Here is a 24,721-nt window from a genome sequence, read left to right as displayed (position 1 = left end):
TACTCTATATAGTTTAACACATAAGGAACCGTGTTTACTCACATTTGAAAACCCCCGGCGTCGCTTATCTCCGTGATGTTTGATAATGACGTATGCTCTCGCGTGGCCTCCTGGGATAGAAGAGTATCCATCGGTTGAGCACTCAAAAATCGGACCGGAAGCAGTAAGCCATCCGGGAACTTCTCCCCTACTCTTTTATGAATACTTATGTTTCGAACGTACTGCTTCCTTCACGTATTGTTTTCGCCTACTATATAGTAGGAAAGTAGGCATATTCGAACGCATTTAAGTCCGAATCTCACGATAATTAGTACCTTACCCAGGTAATTCTCGCCAACTCTTTTGGTTTCATACATGCTTTTTCGCTCGCCTACTCTTTTTCCCATACTATATAGTAGGGAAGTATGCGGTTTCGGACGCAGCCTAGGTCTAGTTAATTTTGATGAACGAGATCGAACAAGGGAGTCAGTAAAATGATCTGAACTTCCCATCACGGGCGTGACACAGGGGCGTGGCAGCATCGACGATTCCATTTTTTAATTCGAAGTTCGAGATTGTGACTTCATTTCGGTCGATTTCGTTTCGTTTCGTTGTTAAGTTTAGGTATCGGGACGTATGACTAAAGGTCTAGTTCACCCAAAAAATTTAAATGGCCATCATTTACTCACTCTCAAGTTGTTCCAATACTGTATGAATTTCTTTCTTCTGCTTGAAGGGTTACAAATTTAAGAATATAAATATTTAAGATCTGCTGATCCTATTTTTCTTTACATAACATCACATGAAAAATTAAGATAGAGAGACTGAATTTAGCATTCCTGTTTCTCTCTGTTGAGCCTGCCATTCCTGTTTCTCAGATTACTGAAACACTTGGTGGCTTTTGTCTCAGCGGGAGAATCCTGCCATTCCTGTTCTCTAGTCTGATTGGAGTGGAATTGGTAACACCCTCAGTAGGACAGGTTCCTAAACCTGTATAGATCATTTACATGCTTTGTTCATCACAATGTTAAGCCCTGCCCCTTAAATAGCAAGGGAACGTTTCCTTTAGCGCACTTATATGCGTGTATACACAACTTGTCCTTTACTGTGTTTTGGTATTTGCAAAAGCAGCAATGGTTTTGTCGCTAAAATCACTAAAAGAGATCATGAGAGTGATGGTGGATTGTCCTGGATTTAATCGGGTTTTAAGTAAGGTAAGTTAGTGTCTTTGTTAAATTCAGCGATTCCCCTCGACAAACCACACATTGATATGCAAACCACTCTGATCAGTTCACACTGCAGTAAACATAATTCATATTGTGACCAGGTTGAAATACTGTCTGCAACCCCTGGGAAAGTGGTGTGTGAGATGAAGGTGGAGGAGGAACACACTAACAGAAGAGGCACTCTTCACGGAGGACTGACAGCCACACTGGTGGATGTGATCTCTACTACTGCCATCATGTACACTGAGAGAGGAGCTCCTGGAGTCAGCGTGGACATGAACATAACGTGAGCTTTTGGGTAGTTTGTGTCACTGTAGCTACAGAATCATAAAGTATGTGTTACTGTGTCATGTATAGGGAATACCTCCAGCGAGGGCTATATGTAAGCTATGCTGAAACCTGAGATATGGTTGACTAAAACGAATTGTTTTCGGCAATTGAAATAAAGCAAAAAAATTAAAAATGGAAATTATTTAAAAAAAAAGATAATTCTAAGGTCAGGTCACCAGATTAGGGCCCAATTCTCACTATTAACTATGACTTTTACCTCAGTAAACTTATAATTACTGCGTATTAATACAGGGTGTCCGCGCGGTAGTAAAAAGAACCTACCAAAATTAAGGCCCGAAAGGTAGTAAAAGGTAACAAACGCAATTTGACTTGGTAATACATTTTTCATCACCACTGTTCGATAGGAGGATTGGAAAAAGTGGACTGTATTAGGTAATGGTTCAGATCTAACTTTACTCAATGGGGTGTCGGTCAGAACACACTGGATTCAAAAAAGTTCCATGCAAAGGAGGTTTATTTGTTAACAGTCTTTGGCTGGTATTTAGATGTGCGTACGTGTGTGGTATATATTTATTGACGCACTTCGCACACACAGTCTTGCTTGTACAGTCCCGCTCTGTGCTGATGATGACTAAAAGTAAGTAGCGCATGCGCACATGATTCGGCCTTTCCAACACAGCCGCCCCCAAATTTGGTTACAAATTTGCTCCATTAAAAGGCCGACACTATATGAACTACCGTTAGTCACTAGTGTGGCTTTCATCCCCTTCATCTCGGATCTCTGGAAGAACAATCAGTCGAGAGATGGGTCTTGTGTAGACTTTGTCCTTAATCTGCACCTCGACCGTTCGAACTCGATTATCAGCCCCAGGAAAGACATTAGATACTCTTCCGATCTGCCAGAATGAACGGGGTAACTGAGGGTCAACAAGCATGACGACCGTCCCGGGTTTAATGTTTACTGATGGATTCTGCCACTTTCCCCTGGCCTGCATGTCAGGTAAGTAATACTTTATGAAGGCCGTCCAGAATCTGTCAGACAATACTTGTGAATGCCTCCATCTCCGTCTTCCTAGGAGCTCAGACACTGGATAGATGACTTGGGGTAGGGACCCATCTGGCCGCCCCATTAGAAAGCAATTTGGGGTGATCGGATCTGCATCAGCAATGTCTGCTGAAACGTAACCAAGAGGTTTGGAGTTGAGGATGGCCTCAATCTCTATGAGGACAGTTTGAAGCACTTCTTCAGTTACTGATTCTGAGCCCAGGGTTGTATAAAGTGCGGCCTTTACAGAACGAATCTCACGTTCCCACACCCCTCCAAAGTGTGGGGCAGCTGGAGGATTGAAATGAAAGCTAATTTGTTGCTTCGCTAGCTGCTGTTGAAGATCACCACTGAGCTGACTGAAGGCTTCTTTAAGCTCTCTCTCACCACCTCGAAAGTTGGTGCCTTGGTCCGAATATAGTTCTGCAGGTTTCCCACGGCGACCTATAAACCGACGTAGTGCCATGAGAAAGGCATCACTATCTATAGATGTCAGCACCTCAAGGTGCACTGCCCGGGTGGTCAAGCACTTAAATAAAAGTCCCCACCGCTTCTCCGTCCGACGACCTATTTTGACCAGAAGAGGCCCAAAACAGTCAATTCCGGTTGAATGAAAAGCAGGCTTGAACAACCGAAGTCGTGGTGGAAGGAGATCAACCATTTTCTGGGAGGCTGGCTTCGACCTCCATTTACAGCATTCAAGACATGCTCGCTGGTGCTTTCTCACTGCCTCTCGCCCTTTCAGTATCCACACCTTTCGTCGAAGCTCTGCAAACTCTCGTTCTGGCCCTGGATGGCAAAGGCGAGCATCATAATCCTTTATGAATAACTGAGTGTTAGGGTGACTGGGATCCAATACTATAGGATGTACTGTGTTTGGGTCTAGTCCTTCCACCCGTCGTAGTCGTCCTCCAACTCGAATTAGATCATTGGTTTCGTCGAACTCTGGGGAGAGACAAAGTAAACGGCTGCTAGAACGAACAGGCTTCCCGCTCTTCAACAGCTGGTAGTCTTCAGCAAAACTGTCCATCTGGACCTGTCTTAGTGCAATCAGCTCTGCCTTTTGATAATCGCTAGCTGAAGGGGAGCCGCTCTTTTCTGCCGCCCCATGCAGCTCCTGTGCTACTGTCTCGACCAAGTCTTTCCAGGTACTACACTTACTGCCATCTGCTGTCGGTGGTGCTGAGTTGATAATGCCACAAAAGGCACTTCGCTTTAGTTCTATAGTGTCATCGAGCAAAAGGCTGTGCATATCTGGTGGTGTTGGCCAAGTACTCTGCTGTTGGAGGAGGAATTTTGGTCCTTGAGTCCACCGATTGGGTTCAGCAAGGTCCTTTAGGCTCTTACCACGGGTAAGATCATCGGCAGGGTTCCTGGCAGAGTCAACGTAATGCCATGCTTTAAGGTCAGTCAATTCTTGAATCTCTGCCACTCTAGTGCCCACAAACACCTTAAAGCGACAGGATTCGGAATGTAACCAGTGAAGGACAGTGGTTGAATCTGTCCAGAAAGTGATCTTCTGGATCTTCAAAGTGAGCTCATTTTTCGTCAGCTTGGCCAACTGCGCTCCTATTAGAGCAGCACAAAGCTCTAGTCTAGGAATTGAGCACTGCTTACGAGGGGCGACACGTGATCGGGCTAGGAGGAAGGAAAGGTGTATCCTCCCACAAGGATCTTCTGAACGAAGGTAAGCAACAGCCCCGTAAGCTTTCTCAGAAGCATCTGTGAAGATATGGATTTCGTGATTGACCTCTGGGTTGTCCATGCTGGATGGAGTGTAACATCTAGGGAGAACTACAAGCGGTAAGTACTGAATCTCAGCTTCCCACACCTTCCAAGCCTGCCGAAGATCTTCTGGAAGTTGTGGATCATCCCAGTTCCTGCTCTTGGCCCAGAGCTGTTGAACAATCACTTTGGCTCGAGTGGTGAAAGGAAGAATTACACCAAGGGGGTCATACTGGCTTGCCAACACACGATATATGTTCCTCATCGTCAGAGCAGTGTAATGAACAGGTCTGTGTCTGTATCCTAGATGATCCGACTCACAAAGCCAATTCAGGCCCAAGGTGGATTCATGTGGGTCTACTTTATCATGTGAGAGCCACAGCTCTAGCTTAGAGGATCTGGCTTCTGGCGTTAAATGACTGATGACTTCCTGTTCGTTGCTGGCCCATTGACGGATGTCAAACCCTCCAGATGCTAACAGCTTACAAAGTTTGTCTAGTAACTGCCTTGCCTCTTGAGCAGATGGTAAACTCTGCAGACAGTTATCCACATAGAAGCATCGATCAACAGAATGTCTCACATCTTCATCGGCCGTGCTGTGCAAAGAGACGTGTCTTTGAAGCGCAAGGGATGCGCAGCAGGGACTGCATGTGGTTCCGAACGGCAGCACCTGCCATTCATAGATGTCAGGGGGATCGTCTCGTCTCATGCCCCTCCAGAGAAAGCGCAGAAGGGGCTTGTCCTCGGGTAGGAGTAGAACTTGGTGGAACATTCCACGTATATCCCCGCTGATAGCCACACAATGCTCCCTGATATGAAGTAGAACACCCAACAGAGAAGGGCTCAAGGCTGGACCAGGCATCAAGGAATCGTTAAGGTTCAGACCCTCATATTGGAAAGCACAATTAAACACAATGCGGTCCTTGCTGTTATGACTGACTAAGTGATGCGGGATATACCATGTCTCCTCCGCCGTAGTACTTGTACCAGCTGAGAGTTTGGTCACTGCGCCATTCAGTTCTAGTTTCTCAATCTCAGCATTGTACACGGATGCTTTCTCCGGATTTTGGGTGAGTCGTCGTTCCAGACTCCGGAGACTCGGGAGCACAGCCTCCTTAGGAGCACGAAAGAAGGGTGAATCCTTTCTGCGCAACAAGGGTGTCGCGTAACGTAAGATTCCATTCACCTCCACGCGACTTGTCTTGGTCTCCAAGAGGTCAATGGCCTGCTGATCCTCCCTAGACCTTGTCACCTGCTTCTCACAGCGAAAAGGCAAAACGTCAAGTTGCCATAGCCTTTCAACATCTCTCTTGAGTTCCATCTCGACAGGAGTGAGAGACAGGAAAAGGCATTGTTGTGGCTGCAACTGGGTCTCCAGGATTTTGGCTGGTCCCTGCAGTGTCCATCCTAGCCTTGTCTTTATGGCTGCCGGACCACCAAGTGGACCAATTCGGACAGGTGCAATTGGTGTGATTAGATGGGTGTTATCGGCTCCGATGAGAAGTAAAGGACTCACTCTCTCAAAGGCCTGCAGGGGAATATCCTTAAGGTGTTTGTATTTCTCCAACAAACTGGCAGGATAGGAGTAATCGGCCAGACCAAGACGTTTCGCAGTGAATGCTGCATTAATCTTAAAGGTCTTCTGTGGTTGAGTGGCAGGAGATATGTGGAAGGTAACCGTGGTACCACTGATGGTCTGCACATCTTGGCGGATGGTCCGCAAGGCTATGTTTTCGGCTTGACCTTGCATACCCAGCTCATGGGCGGCATCAGGAAGAAGAATAGTGCGCTCGGACCCGTCATCCATGACAGCGAAGGTGTCGAGCATCTTGCCTCCATAGCGCAGCAAGACCCTGATCACCTTTAGGAGAACACGTCTGCAATCAGTGGGTCGATCCAAGTACAATGTGTCAGTGGTTGAACTAACAAGGCAGGAACCTTCTCTGGGACTCTTTGTGTTGACCTCATGCAGGATCTGCAGGTGTTTCTCTTTGCAGATGCTACAAGGCTTCTTGAGTGTGCACTGGGCTGCTTGGTGTGCACGACCACAGCGCCAGCATCGATGATTGTTTCGGATCCAGTCAATTATTTGCTGCTTATCGAAGGACTTAAAGGTGGCACATTGACTGAGATAATGGTCCTCTTTATCGCAGTATGGACAAAAGGCTCTAGGTGGAATTGTAGGTTTCTCCACTTCTCCTGGCTTAACCTGGACTGGTGCTGAGAGTACCTTTGTGGCAGTATCATCCGCTCCATGAAGAATGGTGGCTGAACGTACAGTGGGTTTGGTTTCTCGCCGGCGTTCTGGTCTCTGACTCTTGTAACTGATCTGTGTTTCACTGCTTTGGCACCAGGCCTCATAATGAAGCCACTCAGAAAATTCACGAAGGTTATACACAGAGCCAGGACGATGGTGCATCTGTCTTCGGAATCCTGATCTCATTTCAGCAGGTAGCTTACTCAACAGTCTCTCTACATGCGACCCGCATCGAAGTTCAGCTTCGCCTTCATCTCCAAGAGTCTCCAACATACCAACAAGAGCCCTAATATGCAGAGCAAAATTGTCGAAGGCCTCATTATCTCCTCGTCGGATATCTGGTGAATCCATCACTTTGGCGATCTTCTTGAGTGCCAACTTGTGTGGCTGACCAAACCTTTCATTCAGAGCAGCCATGGTGTCTGAGTAGGGAAATGGTGAATTGAGGTAGGAATCTGCCACCAAACGAGCTTCATCTAACTTTAGATGGTCCAACAGGATTTGGTACCGGAACAGTTCTGTGGCATCCGATGGTAGAAGGTTCTCAAGGGCTATCTTTAACCGATTAAACTCGCTGGGGTCTTTATTGTAGAAGTTGGGTATGGTTGGCACTGGACCTCGATAAGTGGTTTCTTGCCTTGCAGGATTCACATTAGAGGAATAAGGAGCTCTATGTGCTGACTCTGGCCCAGAGGCTTGTGGGAACTGATAATGCACCTGTGGTTTAGGATAATCCAAGGTCTCTCTCTAGGGGACTCGTATAATGTTCTTGAATGCCAGTGAGGGACAGGAGTATCTGCATAAAGACCAGGCATTGACTGAGTCGTTCTCTGATAATGAGGATAATTGGGTCTATGTGAATGCTGCCAGGGAGAGGAATTATGGTTAGCACGTTCACCACGCAGGACTGAATCAATCTGTGGTCTAGTAGGTGCGGCAGCCAGGATCTGATCTTTCATAATCTGAAGTTCACCCATCATTGTTCCCAAAAGGTCTAGCATGCTAGGTTCACTTTGAGGCTCTACGGTCCTGTTCTTTCCTGGTTTGGGCAGGTTGTGATAGCTAGTCTTCTGGTTCAAACTGAGTAAAGGGCCACCTTTTGTAGCAGGGCACGGGTGTTGTAACCCCTGAGATGCTGCTGTGGTGTAGGCCGTCTGGTGTTGCTGACCAGGGTTAGGAATAGTTTGTGGATGGTAAGATGCAGTTCCACAAGGCGGGAGTAGCTTATTCGGAAAAGATGTCTGTGGCAATGACATAGGCTGAGGTTCTTCCCATGGCCGATGGTATGGAGAAGGCTGATGTTGGTGAACTTGCTGCACTGGTGTGTGAATGGCACTAGTTTGTGGTAGTTCAGTGTTATTCTTATCTCGGATAGAAGGATCCCTCTCACCAACCACTGACCATTCATCCACTGTGTTCCACGGGCCTTGACTTATGAGACTCGATACTCTGGAAGAAGATGAAGAGATGTTCTCTGAGGTGTCTCCAAGCCATTGTGTATGCTGTGTTGTGTGAGGTGATACCAGCTGACTTGCTGCTCTATGATGCACAGTTGTAAGGTCAAAGTCTTTGAGGTAGGCAGGAGGATGAACCTGACGTTTGGGTCTTACAATCTGTGCATGTGCTTCTTCAGGATGCATATTGTTACTGATCAATTCTTTGTCCATGAGAAATGCCAGATTCGGCTCGAAGGACCATTTGTTCGATAGGAGGATTGGAAAAAGTGGACTGTATTAGGTAATGGTTCAGATCTAACTTTCCTCAATGGGGTGTCGGTCAGAACACACTGGATTCAAATCAGTTCCATGCAAAGGAGGTTTATTTGTTAACAGTCTTTGGCTGTTCACAACACAGCAGTACACAGGCTTTACTTATTACTGGTATTTAGATGTGCGTACGTGTGTGGTATATATTTATTGACGCACTTCGCACACACAGTCTTGCTTGTACAGTCCCGCTCTGTGCTGATGATGACTAAAAGTAAGTAGCGCATGCGCACATGATTCGGCCTTTCCAACAACCACCTCAATATGAGTTTCCATTTTTTTTGCCTTATTTGTGTCTTCATGTTTTAACTTCATCTAGCTAGCATAGTTTAAAAATATATATGGCTAACAGGACCTGAGTGAGTCGGAGTTTATAGCAATGACGTAGAAGTAAACTGTGTGAGTTCCGTGGTTGATAGCCTATGCGACGCCAAAAACATTTAGGCCTACCGCCTTTTTACCTCAGTTGATATTAGCCACTTGCTTCTATTTTCTACCAAACTTACAGTGTGAAATGGGCTCATGTAGTTACTCTCGTAAAAATGCTCCGATAACAACAACCAGGCCTACCAGGCAGCGTGTGTAGCCTACACAGTGTGTGTGTCCAGACAAAGAAACACTCATAACAGAACTCGTAACAGAAGGTAGAATGGGGATACAAAATAAGGCTGTCTATGAAGTAAATGTGTCTTATTAGTGGAATATAAAACGTCTCAGGTTACTATCGTAACCTCGGTTCCCTGAGAGGCGGGAACGAGACATTACGTCATACTGACGTATATGGGAACTCCTCCCTTCTCCATTTTCACTGAAATCTTATAGGTTAACGCCAGCTGGAGACAGCTGGCCAATCGACGCAAAAAATGCAAATGCTGACCGGTCCGCGGGCAGTATAAATAGCATGGGCGCCACAATTACGTCAGAATCAAGACTGAACACTAGCACAGCTGATCAAACGGCGAGCACGGCGGTTGACGTAATGTCTCGTTCCCGCCTCTCAGGGAACCGAGGTTACGATAGTAACCGGAGACGTTCCCTTTCAAGGCGGTCACTTCGACATTACGTCATACTGACGTATATGGGAACTGTATAGAATCCCGCCGTGAGCGCAGTGAAGATAAGCCCTGAACAAAGTCAAGCTACACTCCCACAGGAAACAACAGTTCTAAGCCAGCAGCGCCGCTAGGAGCACTCAAAACTGATAGGCGAAACTAGACCAACGTCTGCTCCGGCTTTACCAAGTTGCGCATCCACTGCAATGAGGCGAAGGCTGCACTGGACAGGGCAGCACAACACCATAAGCACTCGAGCACAAGAGCTAACACAGTGTCGACAGCATAGCGGTGACAGCTGCATAACCTTAAGCCACACACAGAGTTAACAGTACATTGGAAACTACTGCGTAATGTGGAAACAGCTACCTTATAGTCATAACACAGAGTTAGCAGCAATGGTAACTCTGCAATACAGACTACTGCACAGCTGGTGGTAACAGTTTCATGAGTACATTGATAAAACTCACCGAACCCATGATGCTAAGGTGGTGCATCAAACTTGGAACCCTGGGGAATGTGTTCTGAGAAGACAGCCAGCATACCTAAATCCCGTAGGCATTAAGCAACCATTTAAAGCGTCGAATTCAGAGAGAAAGTCTCTGTATAAAACAGCACGTCCTTAGTACCATCCACCAAGCACACAAACAGCTGGTAGACTGCTGCCTAGTGATCCACGTACATCCACAAATCCCTTACAGGGCCAACATCACTCTGAGCATCGGCATCATGCGAGGCTGAAACTCAGCAGATAAGGCGGGCAGGGATCAACCTGTGCTCTGAACGGTGTAAGCGACTTCGGAACGTAGCTTGGTATCGGACTGAGAGTGACGCTGCAGTCATCAGGTCCGAGACAATGCGACAACATTCACTAGAATGAGCGTAAGTCTCCAAGTGCTTCGCTGGGGCGAGAGCCGGTGGTAAGGCCATCTCAGGGAGAGCTCCGTCTCAGCACTTGTCAGTGTGAAGTGTCTTGCTCAACTAAGGACCCAGCAGCGGACACACAAGAAGGTTCCACAGCTTGGGGCTGGGGTGCCACCTTGTAGAACATAGCCGATGTTCTATAGCCAATGTACAGAAGTGCAAATCAACACATAACTGAATGTACATAAACACAGTGCCAGTGGCCGTAGCGACAACAACTGTGAATATACGCAGTTAGAAAATAGCCCCATAATAGCATTGCACCTCAGTAAGCACACAAACACAGTCGTAACTGTAGCTACAACTGTGAATATATGAGTTAGCAGAGAATAACCAGTTGCCCTGATAGGAACGGGGCAACATAACAGCGTAGCACATGCACGTACAGCATAGGTCGCTGTAGCGCTAACTTAATACACGCAGTTAGCTCCGTATTAGGCACTGAAGGATACGGGGCAACACCGCTGCATGAACACATCCATTTGTAAATAAATGCAGCGCATGTCGCCGTATCAACGGAGACTGTGAATATGCACAGTTTGACTGGGATAGGTAGTTGCACTAAAGATACAGGGCAACATGGCAGCATAACACAAGTGAGTAAGGAATAGCGCATCCTTGCATGTACATAACGCAGCGTAAGTCGCTGTAGCAACAGAAACTGTGTAGAGACAGAAACTAAGATGCATAGTTAGATTAGGATGGCTAGCTGCACTGAAGGAAACAGGGCAGCATTACAGCATAACACATCCGTTTACGTACATACATCCAGAACTGTGAATATGCACGGTTAGATTAGGATAGCTAGTTTTGCACTGAAGGAAACAGGGCAACAAAATAGCAAAAACACGTCCTTGTACGTGCCGTGTAGTCGCCATAGCGACAGAACTGAATATGCAGTTAGATAGGATAGCTGGATGTTGCACTGAAGGATAGAGGGCAACATAACAGCATTGCCCATCAGTGTGCACATTTCAAACATCTGAGTGTATAATGCGGTGCAAGTCGACGAAGCGACCGAAACTGCATGAATATGCACAGTTCACATAATGGTCAGTTACGTTAGCAACATAACTGCATAACGCTTCAGTGTGGACACAGATGCAGCACAAGTCGCCGTAGCGACAAACTGTGACTATGCACAGTTAGATAGGATAGCTAGGTGCACTGAAGGATACAGGGCAACGCGATAGCATAGTCACATTAGTGTGTACAAAAACACAGCGTCAGAGGCATCGCGACATCGACTGTGAATACATAGTCATTATAGCAAGTCAGAGTAGCCGGTTGTACTGAGGATACAGGGCAATATTTAGCGGCGTAATCATAGCACATCAGTGCGTAGCGTGCACACAGCGTCAGTTGCACCGCACAACAACTGTGTACGTAATCAGAATAGCCATTTGCACTGAAGGATACAGGGCAATGTACAGCGGCATAAATCATAACACATACAGAGTGTAGAGTGTACATAGACACGGCGTCAGTTGCATCACACGACAACTGTGAATATGCACTGCGTATTAATCAGAATAGCCATTTGCACTGAAGGACACAGGGCAATATATAATGGCATAAATCATTACACATAACAGTCAGTTGTATGTACGTAACACAGTGTCAGTTGCATCGCGCCACACTGTGAATACGTAGTAATCAGAATAGTTATTTGCACTGAAGGATACAGGGCAATATACAACGGCAAAATTCATAACACATAGTGTGTAGTGTGTACATAAACACAGCATCAGTTGCATCGCACAACAACTGTGAATACGTACTGCATAGTAATCAGAATAGCCATTTGCACTGAAAATTACAGGGCAATATATAATGGCATAAATCCCAACACATAACGCTGTGTAGTGTGTACGTACCACAGCGTCAGTTGCATCGCACAACAACTGTGAATACGTAGTAATCAGAATAGCCATTTGCACAGAAGGATACAGGAACAGGGCAATGTATAATGGCATAAATCATACACATAACAGTGCGTAGTGTGTACGTAACACAGCGTCCGTTGCATCGCAACAACTGTGAATACGTAGTAATCAGAATAGCCAGTTGCACTGAAGGGTACAGGGCAATATCGTGGCATAAGCATAACACACACATATCAGTGTACATAAACAGCGTCAGTGGCATCGCACAACTGTGAATCAGAATAGCCAGTTGCACTGAAGGATACAGGGCAATTTATAGCGGCACGAATCATGAACACATATCAGTGTGTAGAGTGCACGTAAACACAGTGTCATTTCATCGCACAACAACTGTGAATACGTGGTAATCAGAATAGCCATTTGCACTTTGGGATACAGGGCAATATATGAGGGCATAACAGTTAAATCATAGCACAAATCAGTGTGCAGTGTGTACATAAACACAGCGTCAGTGGCGTAGCGACAACAACTGTGAATACGTGGTTAAATCAGAATGGCCAGTTGCACTGAGGGATACAGGGCAACATATAAGGGCATAACAATTAAATCATAGCACATATCAGTGTGCAGTGTGTACATAAACACAGCATCAGTGGCATAGCGACAACAACTGTGAATACGTCGTTAATAGAATGGCCAGTTGCACTGAGGGATACAGGGCAATATATAAGGATATAACAGTTAAACCATAGCACATATCAGTGTGCAGTGTGTACATAAACACAGCGTCAGTGGCATAGCGACAACAACTGTGAATACGTGGTAATCAGAATAGCCATTCGCACTGAAAGAAACAGGGCAATATATAACGGCACAAATCATAGCACATATCAGTGTGCAGTGTGAACATAAACACAGCGTCAGTGGCGTAGCGACAGCAACTGTGGATACGTGGTTAAATCAGAATGGCCAGTTGCACTGAAGGATACAGGGCAGGCTGACGACATAAGCTGTAAGCTGTGCACCTCCATTACCAGAGCGGGGCGGGGCGTCGCCACAGGGGGAAACGACCACTTTCGCGCCTTTAGACACAGAGCCATGACCTTGCCTCGTCTCTCTGGATGCGTCTTCCGCATGACTTACCATAGGACGTCGTGAAGACGGAATCTTTCTTGAAGTAGCCTGGCTGTTAGATACCGGGCTAAAGTAAAATAATACAAGTATCCTTTCCGACGAAGCCTATCGCGTCGAGTCCTTCTAGCGAGCCCGCGAAAAGGACCGGAGAGGCGACGGGCAGGTTAAAATGTATCTGCGGCGAGAGCCGGGATCGAACACGGGTCTCTCGCGCGAAGGCTTCGGGTTCCGCCACTGGGCCACAGGGGAGAACGACTGTCAACTCGTCTTTGGGCATTAAAGGGCCCACCAGCGGCCGCTGGCGGCAGTGGGCCTCATCCCTGCTGATGCCCGGGTTTATGAGGGCGCGCACTGGTAGACCGGCACATGCCTGTCGTCCGTGAGTGCGGCCTCGGTAGATCCTTGTTTGGGTAGAGCGAGTCAATACCGCACATATCTGGCATGTAGCAGCCATCGGATGCGGGGAGGAAACATGGTGAGTAACCTCTATTACAACTTCCACGATGACTTCTAGCGTGAAGAAAGAGATTCTGACGTAATTGTCGCGCCCATGCTATTTATACTGCCCGCGGACCGGTCAGCATTTGCATGTTTTGCGTCAATTGGCCATGCAGCTGTCTCCAGCTGGCGTTAACCTATAAGATTTCAGTGAAAATGAAGAAGGGAGGAGTTCCCATATACGTCAGTATGACGTAATGTCGAAGTGACCGCCTTGAAAGGGAACGCAATTTAGTAACACATAACTTAGCTGTGGTGCGCGAGCAAACGCGCAGTGGCACAGACGCGCGAGCTGGTCAAGCACATCCCTTCAAACAGCTTCAAACATACATCAGTGGAACGTTTGTAGTTTAGTCGGATGTCAATGACAAAGAATATTAAAACAAGTTATTACGTTAACTGACGAGAGAGAGAGAGAGAGAGAGAGAGAGAGAGAGAGAGAGAGAGAGAGAGAGAGAGAGAGAGCCTCTGTTGAATGCTCCTGATCATTCACTCAGCACATGTTATTTGGATGAAAACTAAATCGTATATGTAAGTTAAGTAAAACATGACCTGTTACCTGATAACGAGTGGTTCTCTACATTATTACTGGACGTTTGCAGGTCAAGTAGTTCCATGAACGCAAACATACAAAGCGCGCGCCCCGCAAACCAGCGCCTCAGCGCACGAATACTGCGCTTGTACGGACGAATTCAAACAAAATTATGTAAAAACGCCCGTCTTGACGAGTATCCTAGTAAACAAAGTGGGTTATATACGGTGGCTGAGAGAGCTCAACGCGCTGCAACTGAAGCAAACACATGCAAATAGAAAAAAACTCATGCAAATAGAAAAAAACGCATGCAAATAGAAAAAAACACAAGCAAATAGAAAAACACGCGTGCAAATAGAAAAAAACACCTGCAAATAAAAAAAAAACATCTTCATCAGTTTCACAACACACGTGTGCTCCAAATACAGAAACGCGCTGCAAAAGTTCACAACACAACCAAATACAGAAAACGCGCTGCAAAAAACACAGACCACAACGGAAATGTTTCCAGGGGAACCAAATAAGTGACGAACCCGGCTGGGACGTGCTTATTGCTCGTGAGCTTCCCTGTGCCCTGCTCCCTTCGAAGGGCAGACGGCAGAGCCCTTAAAGTGGGCCTTTGGAGTGAGCAGGGCTCTAGTGTGCTGTTAGGCAGCCGTGTGGAACGCACTTGATGAAGGGAGCAACGACAGACAACGTAATTTCCTCATTATTTTCACCTGGGATGTTCCCATGACAACGCAGCACGGTGTCCATCAGCTGGTCTTTTTTACGACAGAAATATAATGCTGTTAACGGATGCAAATACATTTTTATTTTTAGTTTACAAAAAAACTTTTAAAATATGCGTTATATATCTGTGTGTCTCAACTTAAAAATTTTGGACCCTACATTACCTAACATTTCTTACGAAACTTTTCTTTATGAAAATGTAATAACATGAAACAATTTGTACAGTGTAACTGATGTATAGATAAATATCTTTCCTTCATGTTTTTCTTCTTTATCTTTTTTATTTATTTATTTTAGTTTCCAGCTCATTGTTCTTTTCTCATTTGTATTCTGATGACATTGAACATATTGTTAATACATTTTGTACATTGTATACAAGTTGTATGTCATAAAAAAATGTAATTTCTGTATGTTTTGCACAAATAAATAAATAAAGAAAGTATAATTTTAAGCTGTAACCACCAGCACGCATAGATTTATGGATATCTATGCCAGCACCTCCCAGCCGGGTTCGTCACTTATTTGGTTCCCCTGGAAACATTTCCGTTGTGTTCTGTGTTATTTGCAGCGCGTTTCTTTATTTGGTGGTGTTGTGAGTATTTGGAGCACACGTGTGTTATGAAACTGATGAAGATGTTTTCTTAATTTGCGGGTGTTTTTCTATTTGCATGCGTTTTTTTCTATTTGCATGCGTTTTATTTTATTTGCATGTGTTTTTTTCTATTTGCACGCTTTTTTTTCTATTTGCATGTGTTTTATTCAGTTGCAACGCGTTGAGCTCTCTCGGCCACCGTAGTAAATATATCTGTCATAATTTCTTCTTGTAAAACCGAACTTTTATTTTGACGGGTTGTTAAGTCCTGTTTCAGTGTATTTGATTGACAATGGTTTTTCTCAAATAAAATTATGAAAATGCTCATTAGGCGTTCTCTCAGAGCAGCTCTGGAAATGTTCATGTATTCATGTAGGCCTACTCGTATTGTTTGTGAGATGCTGAAAACAGCATGAGCGCGTCGCTTAGGCCTACTTGAGTAGGCTATGTAACTTAGTAATTGCTAGACGAAACAGCACAGCTCATTCACACAGAGACACGCAGAACAAGCAGATTAGCCTATATATTTACATAGCAGTCTTTTGTGCTTTAATATTCACAGATCATGGCGTGATTTGATTTATTGTACAGCTTTACTTTCGATTTATTCATCCATACATCTAGTTTGTGTGTTTTACCATACGTGACATCTGCATTAGGCTACTCCATTTCTTTCTATATCCAAAGTATTCCTATACTGACCAGGCATGTAGGCTACTGGCCATCGGGACTACCGGGAGATTCCCGGTGGGCCGCGGTCTGGTTGGGCCGGTGCGTTATGTATTTTGTTTTTAAATCATTATTAATCGTAAATATATTCGTAAGTATATTGTTGTATAGTCCAAATCCGGGCTTATGTGTCTCTCTCGTGAAGCCGCAAGAAGCTGATGCGAGCTGCGAGACTGACAGGTCTGTGTGATGAGCACACGTGACGTGTTCACTGAACATTGGCCAATCAGAATCAAGTTCAAGTTCTAGACTTGAAGCGGCCGCTATACAACTGCAGCGATGTGATGATGTGCAACGAAATTCAATATGTTAAAGCATAACATCTCTAAACGTAAAGGAGGGGCCGAGAAGTTGAGAGAGAAAAAACGACAAGCACTTGAGGCAGATGCCACCAAATGTGTTAAAATAAATGAATTCTTTGCTGGAAGGCCAGCAAAAGACTTAAGTGAAGATGTCAGCAGGGCGGGCCTGACTGCTGAGGTGAGACATTTAATGATACACGTAGCCTTCTGCATTGTTTTGTTTAAAAAATGTTACGATATTCCAGCTGTAATAGGCCTCCACTCACTGATCTATATAAATGACATTTAAAATTCTCAGCTCTCAGGTTCTGTCCATTTTATTACGAAATTCAGACAATACCGTTTTGGCGCTAGAAAATATGACGTGACAGATCGCTTTAGCGCCTCAGTTCAAGTAAACAAATCATCTGTTACTTTTTATTTAAAGATACAGTACTTACCGAACGGTATATATGCCTCATAAATAATATCGATCAATCAGTGGTTTTCAACCACGGAAAGAGATCAATAAAACAGCAGGAGAACAATTATGTCACAGAACGTTACATTTACCTCAGGAAAGCCATTTAATGACCATAGCACGTAGTTGACTTGAAAAATAGCCATAGAAAGGAGTATTTTGCTAAATATGTGCAGTATATTACATATTTATTATATTTTCACTTGTGTCATTAAATAATTGTTATTATAATGAAAACTGCATTATATATATATATTTCAATTTGTAATCAATTGAGAAAAAAATCCCTGAAAGTGCCAGGCAGAAGCCTTATACCTACTGTCTGTGACTCTGTGTCATTAATGTGAACAAAAGACAAAGATAAATAACTCACTGCTCTTGACTAACAGCTTTAACAAGGATTAATATATATATATATATATATGATATGACATGTTAAGTAAAGTATTTTACATTTGATTATGCAATATCTGTACCTGAAACCGGTGCTATTTATGATCATTTTTTTCTTATTTTATTAGTGACTGTTCACTTGTCTTCAGTAATGTTTGAATTTAATAGTTAGTCTATAGTGTCTATTGTGGTAGGCTATTGAAATTGGAATTGTGAAATGAGATTGCAGCTTATTTACAAAGAAAACAATAGCTATTTTTTGTTTTGTTTATTTATTTTTGGCAGAGCAAGTACAATTTTGAACCCTAGCATTGAGCTCTGCATTTGAATATATAAACCAGTCTACTTCATTGATTTTTAAAGGCCTTTGATTATGTTAAGAAAAATTTTAAATAAATCACTACACAATGTTATTTGTCTTAATTACTCTTTTATTTTATTGTAGATCAGTGGTCTTTATAAATCACGTTTACTGTAGAACAGTGGTCTTAATACTACTATCAGCAGCCAACAGGTCCAAGGTAATTTGTGTAAATTAATATAAAAAACAATAATAATATATACATAAATAATATATACATAAATAATAGAATGAGCTTAAAAACCTCTTCAAGAACCCCAGTCAGCTCCACAACTAGCTTTTTTTCAGGTCCTAAAATGTTCTATTTGTAATTATTCTGAAAAGTGGTGCAAGGGTCTTTTTTCTTTACTGCATACTCTTTTAATTTAAAGAAACAATACAATACTTACATTATTTGCCATTATAAACTTAAATTTGAGCCTTTTAGCCCTGGGAAAGAACATGAAACACCGTCAAATTTATTTTGGTGCAGTGTTTAGAACATATTGTGTCTATTTTTGTGCATTTGTGACATCATCTGTGTTTATTCAGGCTAGGGCCAGTGTGTCCGCATTCGAGGAGAGTGGAGAGGAGAGAGGGCATGAGGCAGGAGAGGAATGTGAAGAAGAGAGAGGAGATGAGAGTAGACAGGAGAGAGAAGAGAGGAAAAAAGACAGAGGAAAAGAAAGAACACATGATGGAGTAGAGGATAGAGTACATGGAAGAATAGGAGAGAGCGGAGAAGTAAGAACATACACAGTAGAGGAAAGTGAAAACACTAAGGAACAAATTGATTACTACATTCGTCCCCACCATGAAAGCTTAAAGACCTTTTTTGAGTATCATCCTCAACAAACATCAAGTAATCCAGTAGTGCAAAAAGTGTTCTGTTGCAAGGATGGCACTAATAGAAGGTGGCTTACTTACCGACCAGAACGTCATGCATTATATTGCTCTGTCTGCTTAGCATTTGCCAAGTCAACTGACAAATCTCCCTTCATAAGTGGTATGACAGACTGGAAACATGTGCATCAGCGCTTAGAGGAACATGAAAAGAGCATGGCTCACAAAACTTGTGCAGAAGCATACTTTTTAAATGCCTCTAAATCTGATGTGAAAGACTTACTTAGTGGAAGTCAGTTGTCCTCACACAGGAGACAAATCCGAAAGAAACGACAAGTACTGGAGCGTGTAGTTGATGTTGTAAAGATGATTGGCAAAAGAGGCCTTAGCTATAGGTCAGAGAATGAGGCTGCATACATGCTTGATGACTTTAATATTGATCATGGTAACTTCTTGGAGGTTATAGTCCTGTTAAGCAAGTATGACATCTGTCTAAAAGAGCATTTAAAGGAATGTATTGAAAAATCCAAGAAGATTCATCAAACTGGGGCAAAAGGCAGAGGTTCCCTGGTTTCGTTACTGTCTGCAAGAACCATTAATTCTGTCATTAACACCATTCAGCAGCTTATCCAGGAGACCATTGTGAGAGACATAAAGAATGCTGAAATGTTCTCACTTCAGATTGACACCACACAAGACATCACCTCACAAGACCAGTGTTCTGTTGTTGTACGATATGTTACAGACAAAATTCACGAAAGGATTATCAGCATTGTCAAGTGTAAGGAATCGACTGGACAATATTTTGTCAGTCTTGTTTCAGAGCTTGCTGAGAAGCTCAATTTGGATCTGAGCAAGTGCATCGGACATGCTACAGATGGTGCGTCTAATATGCAAGGCCAATACAAAGGCTTTTCTACTCGGATGTCCAAAGTGGCACCAAATCAAGTGCATGTTTGGTGTTATGCACATGTACTGAACCTAGTTCTGGCTGACACAACCCAAACAGTAATAGAAAGTGGTTCACTGTTTGCAGTTCTCAATGATATTGCTGTGTTCTTTCGCGAGTCATACAAAAGGATGAATGTGTGGGAAAGAGAGAGCCAGGGCAAGCACCAGAGGCGACTCTCACCAATTGGCGAGACAAGGTGGGGGGCCAAAGATAATGCTCTCAGGAAAGTGTTTGGATCATTTGCAAATCCAGATAATTGTCTCTATGTGGATGTCATCCTTGCATTGACGGCAATACAAGAGGATATGACCATGAAAACAACTGCTCGCGTTCAAGCACGAGGATTTGTTGAGGCTCTGCTTAAGTATGAGATGATACTGACAGCACAAACCTTCCTCAGGATATTTGAGCAGACATCACCACTGTCCAAATACCTCCAAACACAAGGGATGGATATTTTGTCTGCCCACAGAATGGTAATGGCAACACATGAAAGCCTGAAAAGCATATCAAGAGACTTTTCCTCAGTCAATGCAGCTGCAGGGAAATTTGTTCTGTGGGCAAATGAAAAATTGCAGGAGCAAGACAAAGAGATAGAGCTGGAAGTTGAGTCTGCATTGCCATCAAAAAGGAGGAGGAAGAAGACAACCAGGGCTGGAGAGATTCCTCATGCTGAAACTGTCACAAATCCAGAAAAGGTTTATGAAGTCACAGTCCATAATCAGATCATGGACACAGCTACTGAGACATTACACAGGAGGTTTCTGGGTCATGGAACACTCTATGCTGACCTTGCATTTCTAGACCCCAGGAACTTCATTCAGTTAAAGACATCCTCTTTTCCACCATTAATGTTCCAAGAGCTCAGCAAATGTCTGTTGAGGTTTGACAGTGAAGCAACTGCTGAGAATTTACTATGTGAATTTAGAAGTTTTGTTCTGCAGTGGGAAAAGTTGAAAATGTATCCACTCGATGAGTACAAGGTCAAAACATTGGAAGACAAGACCGAAGATGAGGGGGTTGAAATCCGATGCAAGGAGTGTTCCTCATGTAATGAATGTCCACTTTGTTGCTACCAGATTCTCGGGAGGTTCAATCTGATGTCAAATGCCTACCACCTCCTAGGTCTGGCATACAAGTTCCTGCTCACCCTGTCAATCACTCAGGTTGCCTGTGAACGCACATTTTCAACGCTTAAGTTCATTAAAACCAGACTCAGAAGCAAGCTGTCACAGGAGCACTTGGAAGCTTTTATGTTGATGGCAACGGAGAGGGACATCCTTTTCTCTCTTGACTCTGATGTGATCATTGACAAAGTTGCAGAGAAAAGTGAACTGTTTACTAGGCTTCTTCTGTAGGTCCTGGCAGTGATGTTGCACCTCATGAAATATAGTTTATATAGTTAATATAGTATACCCTAAGCATTAATATTTCTATTAGAATAATAAGCAGCACATAAATTAAGACCTTTCGTTATTTACAATAAAGCCTGATAAAATCATTTGCATTTTCTTTGTTTATTATTTTAATAGTTTTTTCTTGGTTTTGATAGTAAATAAATTCTAATCAGTATTTTACATGCAGATTAATGCACGTATAGACGTGTGTGTGTGTGTGTGTGTGTGTGTGTGCGTGTGCGTGTGTGTTTACATGCATAGTGGGCCGGTCTGGATGAAGTGTCCAGGGCTGATTTTTTGTCCCAGTCCAGCCCTGGGCTTCACATACCGGTATGTGTGCGAGTGAGATTTCGACAGCAATTCGGGTTCAGCTGGGTCTGCATCACTGCCTGTCTTGTCCGTCACCTGCTCCATATTGTTTTGTGATTTTATTGCGTCTGTTCTCCCGCCCTTCAATCAATCAATGCTCCGGAGCGCGATGTTTTCACCCAAATCATTTTATTATTATTATTATTTTTTTTTTTTACTCAGTAACGGATGTTTTAAAATGTAGCCAATTACAATACTTCAAACAAAACATATTTAAGTAAAAGTAAAATTACAGATTTTAAAAACTACTTAAAGTAGAAGTAGCTAGGCTACACAAAAAAACCACTCCATTAGTAACGCGAGTAAATGTAATTCGTTACTTTCCACCTCTGGGAGGTAGTAGAAAAGATAGTAAAAGGTAGAAAATTAATCTTTATGATTCCTGCATACCCTGTAATAGTTAGTTAAGTTGTTAAGTTTAGCTATCGGGACGTATGACTAAAGGTCTAGTTCACCCAAAGAATTAAAATGGTCATCATTTACTCACTCTCAAGTTGTTCCAATACTGTATTACTTTCTTCAGCTTGAAGGGTTACAAATTTAAGAATATATATTTAAGATCGATCTGCTGATCCTATTTTTCTTTATATAACATCACATGAAAAATTAAGATTGAGAGACTGAATTTAGCATTCCTGTTTCTTTCTATTGAATTTAGCATTCCTGTTTCTCTCTGTTGAGCCTGCCATTCCTGTTTCTCAGATTACTGAAACACTTGGTGGCTTTGGTCTCAGCGGGAGAATCCTGCCATTCCTGTTCTCTAGTCTGATTGGAACGGAATTGGCAACACTCTCAGTAGGACAGGTTCCTAAACCTGTAAACATCATTTACATGCTTTGTTCATCGCAATGTTAAGCCCTGCCCCTTAAATAGCAAGGGAACGTTTCCTTTAGTTAAACGAGATTGAGATGACTACAGCGATGCTTTAAACTTATGCTTGAAAAATACCTCAACGTCCCCAGGTCTGCGCTTCTGACTTTTCTACACTTTAGTAGAAAATAGTTCACAACAGATGAACACAAGATATTTTGATTAAAGGTGCCATATGTAAAAATTGAGGTAAAAATATCCAACAAATGAGCTACACGTATCAAAAGAATGAGAAGAAATAAATGCAATGATGTCATTAAAAAAATGACAAGTTATAGTGCTACCGAGATATAAACCTGAATTAGCATGCTAAATTACTAGCCCCGGCCCGGCCGGTGTCATAATACCAGTTTCGGCCATGGGAGGCGGTATGCGGGCAACATACATAACCACCAGCCAAACTCCAATACACGAATAACTCGCACGGCTTGTGGGCGTACTTGAACCTGATGTCAATCGCGTCTATATGAGACCGGCCTTTATAATTTAGTGTTGAGATGTTGTTCATTGAGTCTCTAATCTCTAAAAATCTCCAAATGAACTGCGGTCTTACGATCGTGTCAATTGATTTGATTAATATGCGCGAGGGAGAGAGAGAGCAGGAGGACAGCGCTCGTGTTGTTTGAAGACGTGAGAGTGCGCGCGCACGGCCGGGGCGCTCTCTCTCTCTCTGCTCGTTATGCGCCCTGTCAAGCGCAGCAGTCATTCTATTCTACATCACTCACCGATCAAAATAGGCTTTGGCGGGACAAAGCGGACGATTTGACGGTTTTAGAAGATTACAACCCGAAACTAAAAAACAGACTAGAGTAGGCCAACTTTCTGGAGGTATACTGCCCCCATCTGGTATGGAATATGTGGATTTTGAATTGATTTTTTTACACAAGGCACCTTAAGGTCGGTCACCAAACAGTTGGCCCCATTGACTTTCATAGTATTCTGTTTGGTTACCCCTATTCTTCAGAATATCGACAAATTCAGAACAACTTGACAAGTGAGTAAATGACAAGTGAGTAAATGACAGAATTGTCATTTTTGTGTGAACTTCACTTTTAAGCGATGTAGAATGGTCATGCAGAATGCATTAATATGTGCTTTATAAGTAGGCCTACTAATAAACGTTTTATTCATGCTAATAAGCAATAGTTAATAGTGAGAATTGGAACCTAAACTAAAATGTTACCAATTCTAAATATTATAACAGCATGTTTAGTCTAGTTACATAAATGCAGTGGTTTGAATCTTGGGTTTTTATAGCTCAAAACAGTCTTTACTATTTTTTTTTAAAACTATAATTCAATATCATAATTTTGTAAAAACTGTTGGAAAAAGTGAAAACAAAACCACAATGGCAAACTATGTAATTCAAACGTAGATCTTAGCTGAATAGGTTAAATATTTGCTCTGAATATGGGTATTTTTCAAAAACACCTGGTTATAAATTTCTACAATTATTTTATAACATTTATTGGTTTTGAAAATTCTTATGTTGTTAAAATGGCAAGTTCCAAATGTGATATTTATAGGAGCATGTTGTCACAAAAGGTCAACATACATTTTATTCCCCTGTTAAAAATGGTGTAGCTGAGCCTTTAAAGGCATTAACTTGGAATAAAAGTGAAATAGCCTAATAGAAAATGGGATAAAAAGTAGTCCCAGTCTCCATTAAAAATTTAATTACTTCCATTCATCATCTAACACTTATTTGTTTGCTTTCTAAATAACAGATACATGAATGCAGCTAAAATTGGAGAAGACATCCTGATCACTGCGCAGGTTTTAAAACAAGGAAAGACTTTGGCATTTGCAACCGTGGATCTCACCAACAAGGCGAACGGAAAACTCATTGCTCAGGGTAGACAAACTAAACACCTTGGTAACGGATTATGTGCCCTGTAAATTATGTAGTTCTTTATGCTATATAATAAAGTCCAGCATAAAAGTATTTTGCACTGTGTCATCTGTTCAACAGTGAAAAGGAGGTTCGAGAGGGATGTGCAGGTATCTGGCTTGAGACCAGTGGAGGTGCCAATAAGAACAGTCTTGTCCAGTCACTTTAATTACACAATGTCTTTCTTTATTAGGTATGTTTGTGAATGTGTGGTTTCTAAAAGGGAAATGATATGGGATACAATTAGCTACATAATGCCACAATACAAGGCCACAATCCATTTGAATGACAATCAAACATTTGTACATTTAAACAGACAGAAAGGAACATTCTCATAATTAAATTAACATACGATCAAAAGAGAAACGTATGGAACTTACATAGTTCAATAACGCACACAGGGCAGGAGACAAGGCTTTTCCAGCAGCAACACACAAGGATTCCTCCATGTGGCAGGAACAAAGAGAAAAGGCACAGGTGCTGTCTAATAAAGTCTGTGGCTGATTGGAGCTAATTAGTTGAAGGTGTGGTGAACT

At 43.0% G+C, this 24,721-nt stretch overlaps 1 protein-coding gene across 1 annotated transcript; it reads left to right on the top strand.

Annotated features, from left to right (window-relative positions):
* Nucleotides 1–1,077: 1,077 nt before the first annotated feature.
* Nucleotides 1,078–24,193, top strand: LOC130084660 (acyl-coenzyme A thioesterase 13-like). Its single transcript, XM_056250048.1, has 3 exons — nt 1,078–1,193; nt 1,307–1,491; nt 24,022–24,193. Exons 1-3 carry the CDS (start codon nt 1,113–1,115, stop codon nt 24,191–24,193), a joined length of 438 nt encoding a protein of 145 aa, XP_056106023.1. The 5' UTR covers nt 1,078–1,112.
* Nucleotides 24,194–24,721: the final 528 nt, after the last annotated feature.

The sequence above is a fragment of the Rhinichthys klamathensis genome, unplaced genomic scaffold (assembly GCF_029890125.1).
Source record: "Rhinichthys klamathensis goyatoka isolate OS25496 unplaced genomic scaffold, OSU_Roscu_1.1 h1tg000067l_1, whole genome shotgun sequence".
Lineage (NCBI taxonomy): Eukaryota > Metazoa > Chordata > Actinopteri > Cypriniformes > Leuciscidae > Rhinichthys > Rhinichthys klamathensis.
The sequence above is the reverse complement of the archived record's forward strand: the minus strand, read 5'-3'. Positions and strand labels throughout refer to the sequence as shown.